The sequence below is a fragment of the Fragaria vesca genome, linkage group LG3 (genome assembly GCF_000184155.1).
Source record: "Fragaria vesca subsp. vesca linkage group LG3, FraVesHawaii_1.0, whole genome shotgun sequence".
Taxonomy (NCBI): Eukaryota; Viridiplantae; Streptophyta; class Magnoliopsida; order Rosales; family Rosaceae; genus Fragaria; species Fragaria vesca.
The window spans coordinates 2,784,515-2,791,350 of record NC_020493.1 but is presented as its reverse complement, the minus strand read 5'-3'; the positions used below and the strand labels follow the sequence as shown (position 1 = coordinate 2,791,350).

General features: G+C 37.4%; 2 protein-coding genes across 2 annotated transcripts in view; both read right to left on the bottom strand.

The window, feature by feature from the left end:
- LOC101310880 overlaps window positions 1-6,836 on the bottom strand; it is a 1,534,871-nt gene that overhangs the window by 956,489 nt on the left and 571,546 nt on the right. The gene's annotated exons all lie outside the window — the stretch shown is intronic.
- LOC101311735 (solanesyl diphosphate synthase 3, chloroplastic/mitochondrial-like) overlaps window positions 4,720-6,836 on the bottom strand; it is a 6,479-nt gene continuing 4,362 nt past the window's right edge. The window contains exons 9-12 of the mRNA XM_004293470.1: window positions 6,538-6,670; window positions 6,204-6,293; window positions 5,371-5,469; window positions 4,720-5,160 (exon numbers count right to left, since the gene is read on the bottom strand). Coding sequence (XP_004293518.1) covers window positions 4,981-5,160; window positions 5,371-5,469; window positions 6,204-6,293; window positions 6,538-6,670 — 502 coding nt within the window. The 3' untranslated portion in view covers window positions 4,720-4,980. The remainder of the gene's footprint in view (window positions 5,161-5,370; window positions 5,470-6,203; window positions 6,294-6,537; window positions 6,671-6,836) is intronic.

The window sequence follows — 6,836 nt, the reverse complement described above, 5'->3', positions numbered from 1 at the left end:
ATTAATTCAAAGTTTATTTTTTTCCTTCTTTAAAAAAAATCACCATTCCAAGCAAGGAATAAAAATCAATATTTTATGCCTGTTACTCTACATAAAATTATTATTGATCGTATATAACTGACTAGAAGTTATGGAATTGATTTTTCAGGAGTCATTCCCCAACTTGGAAACTTTGAAGTTTGTTGCTCTACTTAAAAGTATTTACTGATCATAACTGACCAGAAGTTATGGAATTGATTTTTCAGGATTCATTGCCCAACTTGGAAACTTTAGGCTTCGGCATAATGGAGAACTGGGATAGTCCGCCACTCCACTTGTTGAGGAACCTCAAGTATCTTTATAGTTATGCACACACCAACGACTCATCTTTGATTTCCCTTGAGCAATTACTTGGTCTTGAAAAAGTCAATGGAGAAATACATGCAGCTGGGGATGCGACCTTCCCGTTTTTAAGAGAGTGGCACCTTCACGGGATGCGGAAGCTGATGAATCTTGGGGATGATAGCTTCGGATCAGCAGGCCTATATTTTCCAAAAGTGGAAATTCTGGAGCTAGAGGACTGTGACAGCTTACAGAATTTAAGATCGTCCACAATATCCTTCAACAATCTAACAACTCTGCAAGTAAGTCATTGTAAGGGATTGAAATACTTGATATCTATCTCCATGGCTAAAAGTTTGATGCAACTCACAAAACTAGAAGTTCGTGATTGTGAGGAAATGATAGAAATAGTTGCCAGCAGTGGAAATGACGTTGCAAGAAATGAGATTGAATTCAAGATGTTGAAACATTTGGAACTGTCTGCTCTACCAAGTCTGAGAGGCTTCTGCTCCGGAACTCACACTGTCAAATTCCCGTCCTTGGAAAATTTATGTATGACTGGTTGCACTCAACTGGAGGGATTCATCCTTGACGTTACTACGGATAAAAACAGACTTGCCAATGAGATCAAAGACATCGAGAGTGCTAGACTAATGCAGCGATTCCTTTTCGACAACAAGGTGAAATAACTGCATATGCTCAACTTTCTTTACTATTTTTATATCGTATCTGAGTTTCAGTATCACAGTTTCATAAGATGACTAATACAAAATTTTTATACAGGTTGAATTGCCGAAGTTGACGAGTTTGTCTCTCGAGGGTCTAACCAAGTTGACCACAATATGGAATAAACAAATACAGAACACATCAGCAGCACCATTCGATTGTGAAAATCTGAAGTATGTGGAGATTTACTCATGCGAGAATTTGGAAAATATTTTTCCATTGTGGGTGGCTAGAAATCTCCAGCAGTTACAGACTCTCATAGTGAAGAATTGCGGAGTGAAGGAAATCGTTGCAAGAGAGGAGAGATTACAAACAGTATTTAAGTTTGTGTTTCCAAAAGTAACACTCGTGCTCTTTTGGAACTTGTCCGAGCTCATAAACTTCTACCCAGGGATGCACGTGTGTAGCTGGCCATTGCTTAATGACTTGGGAGTGTTTAATTGCAACAAAGTGGACATATTTGCTGAAGAGTTTTCAAGTTTCCAAGAAAAGCTTGACGGGAACAGTTCCAGTACTCTTACTAATCGGCAATTTCTCTTTTCAATTGAGAAGGTATGAGTATCTAATATACACATAATTTTCTTTGTTAATCAGTTTGAATATAATTTTATATAATGTATGACTCCTACCCAAAAATGTTGTTTATCTCACTTTGAAACAAGAACCTGACTCAACAACAAGTACTACTATATATGCGTTGTACGTTATAATCAAATTATCTGATTTGTCTGTGCTTTGACTATATTTTAGGATTCATTTCCCAACTTGGAGCGGTTGGGCTTGAATGCAATGGAGTTCTCCAATGGTCCACTCCCAGCAGCAGCGCAGTTTTTTGGTAAACTAAAGAAACTTGAGGTTTGTTGTCCAGAGTCCAAGTCACTTGTTTTCCTGGACAAATTACTACTCGACCCTGAAGGAAGCAGCACTGCTAGTGCTGTTGGGATAACGACCCAGCAGTTCCCTCATTTAAAAGAGTTGAGCCTTGTTCGAATGAAGAAGCTGATGCATCTAGGCCAGGATGATGAGGAGGATAACTCACAATCAGCCACTCGCATCCCAAATATTCCAAACCTTCAAACTCTGTTCGCAAATGCTTGTGACAGCTTAAGGAATCTGAGATCATCTGCAATATCCTTCGACAATCTAACAACTTTGCAAGCAAGTGTTTGCAACAGGTTGGAGTACTTGATAACATACTCCATGGCCAACAGCTTAACGCAACTCACGACATTGGAAGTCGAGGGCTGCCCAAGACTGGTGCAAATAGTGGGAAGCAATGATGAAGACGATTCAAGAAATGAGATTACACTCCCAAGGCTGAAACATCTGAAACTATCTGTTCTACCCAGATTGCAAAGCTTTTGCTCCGGAAATTGCCTTGCTAAACTGCCGTCCTTGGAAACTTCAACCATGAGCAACCGCCTCAAATTGAAGATTTTCGCAGCTGATGACCAAACACTACAGCTGATAACCAACGAAGGGGACGACACAGATGTTGATGACTTGGGGTAAGTTTCTGATTCCCCAAACATGCTTAATGACTTTATGTATTGTGTTTCCCCGGTAACCTTATCTTGGAATTTTGTATATGGAATGTTGATTTCCAGTGGCGAGGTACCCTGCTGAGGAATGAGGATAGTACTGATTTCATATCTTAACGATATTTCACTGTAAGCAGTCTATGCGAACCATATCACACATTAGAATTTCCTGCTTGCTTCTACCTCCAAATTTTTAATTGTTCTGACAAAATTCCTTACACCACCTTACAGATTCCACTGCTCCACCTTGCTTATGGCATGGGCTATGCCTACCAAGTGTCTGAGAAAATGATCGTGTGGGGAATTTGCTGCATTTAATTTCTTATGCTTCTATCGCTTTACATGTGTATTGGTTTCTTTCTACTTGCCAATAAAGGAAGAACCAAGAACATGACAGAAAAGAACAGATCGAGTGATTCATATTGGATCTCTCCCCATTGTTGTGCAACGTACCGAGAGCTGTGGAGCTTCTTTTTGTTTTTCTTTTAGCTTAATATGTTACTGTAATTGCTGATCTGGGAATCTTAATTTGTTAGCTGCATTTTGCACTTTTTGTCTTTTTGCTTAATTGACTGTTAATGAGGCTTCTAGTAAGAAGGAAGAACAAGTTTGGATTCAGTGTCGGTGATTTTACTTGTATGTAATCCTCTTGTTCAAATTTGACATAGCACTCAAAAATAAAAAAAAAAAAAGGGTGTGATGGTCATGTCCAGATTGAAGAAACAAGAAAACCAGTACAGAATGCATGGCACTGATCATATATGCGCAAACCAGAATCGGATAATTGATCTAGTTTTTCATATTTAACATTTAGCTTGAGAAACGGTTTTGATATTCATAGCAATTAGCCAGAGAAAGAACAAGACAACCAGGGAGGGACTCCTTTCATAACGAGAAAGGTTCCATCAATACGCCCGTATTTCCACTTTCCTGGTGTGTACTTTCCACCGTTGATATCTGTTTGTGGAAAAGATCGAGAGACAATATCAAGACCTAAAACAAAACGAAGACCAAAAGCAAACCAACAAATTCAACCGGAGATGAATCCCGGTTCATACGTTTATCTCAAATCCAGAGAAGAAAACACAGAATCATCATCCCCGGTTGTTGCAGAACCCTGAATCGGAACGGAGAATCATACTATGACGGTTGAGCAACATCGCTTCCTTTGGTCTGTGATTTCGGCAAAACCCTAGTTTTATAAGTAGTTTAGTCCTGTTTAGTTGGTCTAAGCCCAATATAATTGCAAGTCTCATGCTATAATTTTTATTGAAAATTATTGTTTGCACGAAGTGTATTTACACGACTCAATCTTAACCGTATGTTTGACCACCATGTTTCTATATTATTTCCTCTAATCATGATCATCCATGTATGTATGTGAAGATACACGCCGTGTACTGAAAATACTCTCTAATTTCTATATCATGAGACATGACTCACACGAGTGAGTGAATGATCAGTATATTCACGAGTGTGTGTGTCTTCTTCTTTTTTTGTTTAAGGGCTCCGAGGTTTCAAGAAAGGAACTTGTCACCATGTCATGAATTGTGTAAAGGAATTCTTTTACATGCCATGTAACTAATAGAATCATAGTTAGTTAGTTACTAGCTGGTCTGTTTTCAATATCTGTGATGACAATTTTCTCTCTTTATTTCGTTTTATTTTCTTTGTTTTTTTTTTTTTTCCTTTACACACTTGTCCTATTTTCTATTAGCATTTCTTACTCTCTTTCTTATTTCTTTCCTTTTTTATATTTATTTATGAGTCAAGTACCATTTTGATTAAAAAGCAATATCTTGGAAACAATATTGACAAGCAAAAATCGTTTTAACTACTCTAGTTGGCCTAGACGAAATTCACATCCTGAATCAGTCATTGAATATATCAATACAGTGTGTCATCAGAAAAGCATACTGGAAAATGATTGAGATACTGCATACATCCTGAACATATAGAAATATTGTTTTTTTTTTTTTTTTACTCTGTCAGCCTTCACCTTATAATTCAAAGAACATGGAACTAGGACAGTTACATCGTCAAAATTCAATGGACCCTTTGCTAATATTACAGATAAGAAGACGTCCAAAGCAAGGCCACTGTAACATTCACTTTTTAGCACCGCAACTACGATCCTTGTGCATCATTTCAGCAGAATGTGACTACAGTATATTTTACATGATTAAAGATAAACGAAAAATATACAAGTGCAAAGAAAAAGGAACTACAAGTGCAGACTATCTGTAAATAAACTTTTTGGAGAACAAAATTGATTTAATTGAAAGAATATATATGATCAAAACAACGAAATTGTTCCTCAGCCTTGGGGGAACAATGACACGAGTATTGAATTTTCAACACAGTATGTTATTTATGGTGTAGGTATTCTCCGTTACTTGGTTCTTGTAATGACTATATGGGTGAGATCCAGGAGCGCCCTCCTTGATCTTAGTACATCTTCATCGTGGCTCTCCGGCAGAGATTCAATTGCCTCTGCAGCAAGGCTTGCATGTTTTCGGGCTAGCTCCCTTGTCCTCTGTATTCCATTGCTCTTACCAAGGTAGTCAAGAGCCTGAATGCAGAACAGTAAGTGTTTGGCGTTCAGTTTTTACTAACAAATAGGTTGAAAGGGGATTTATAAATGCAAGCCACTCGATATTGGCTTCAGAACCTTTAATATCAAATATTCATAATATGCTTGCAGGAAAGATCAAATTAAAGTCAAGAAAAACCAGACTTCAAAAACAAGAAAGTACATCTGAGTTAAATTATACAAACTTACAATCTCAACATTTGCAGGATTGTCAAATCCCTGTTCAACCACTGCACGCAACTGAGGGAACTCTTCCATTGCAAATAATATTGGAGCAGTAACTATGCCCTACAAAATCATAATATGGGCACATAATTATGGCAGGCCAAATTGTGCAACATATTCACTAAACATTAAGAAGACCATGACAAGAAAAGGAATAAGGGCTCTTGTACAGAAAAGCTCAAGAAGTAGTAGCATGTGAGAGAATAGTTGAGAATTTCTTTTTTGTATCTTAGAACACAAAAGTCGAAAGTTGGCTTCAAGACACAGAAAAGAAATTTCTAGCCATGAAGTACAAATTTTCTTAAGCTCAAGTCATTATACTTGCATATAGTTGGAGAAATGGCAAGCTTTTTTTTTGTGTGCCAAACATAGAATGACATTTGGAAGGATAGGGCAAGAATAAAGACAATACTGTTAACACAATTAAGTACAACTAAGATCTCAAGGCTGACAAATACAGGAAAAATCTGCCTAGATGTCAACATTGTTCAAGTTAAGCTAGCAAGCTCATCCAATAAATGTATCTAGCTCATAATGAGCATAAGAGGTAGATAAAGAGACAGTTGGACTGGAAGTTCATTAAGAACATCAGTTTGGTCCTCTAAAGTTCCAGTGGGCTATGCAAACATAGCTTTTAGTTCCACTGGGATAAGCATTTCTGTTTCATAACCAGGAGAAATTGATTCACATAAATAACATAAGGGGTAGTCTACACGACAAACAGATACTTTGATAAATTATTTCTAGATCACATTCCTGTGTTAAAACAGGAAAACCCCACATTACTTAAGACTTACATGACGGATGTCAGATAAAGAACCCTTTCCAAGAGATGCTGACGTGCCGGTAAAATCAAGGACATCATCTATCAATTGAAATGCCAATCCCTGAGGGGAAAAAATTAGTCAGCTAACCCAAAACTTTTACACACCTGTATCAATGTGAAACCTTCATTTCATTGTTTATACTCTAAAAGATAAATTTCAGCTAAATCTTAGTTTTAAATTCTCCAGCAATGCTTCTGTTTGGAAGACATGACCAGTAAACTTTATAAAGATCTCAAAAGGATAGCTTCCTCCCCTGGAAAAATGAAATCAAATACGGAATTGACAGGGAAAAGAATTCACAAACCAGATTTTTTCCATAGTCAAAAGCCAGCATTGCAACTTCCGTTGTATGCCCAGCAAGAATGGCAATCGCTTTGCAACTGTTTGAAATCAATGATGCAGTCTTGTAATATGTCTTCTCTATATAATATTCCATGCTGCAATGATTACCACATTTCATCATCATTAGCTAAGTTTCAACTTTTATCTTAACTAAAAACTTTGTAAGGGGAGAAAAAACCATATCATCCACCAGTCACATACATCCTCTCCGTGTGTGTGTGTGTGTGTATACAGTACGTTATCGAGGTGCGGACGTCGGTA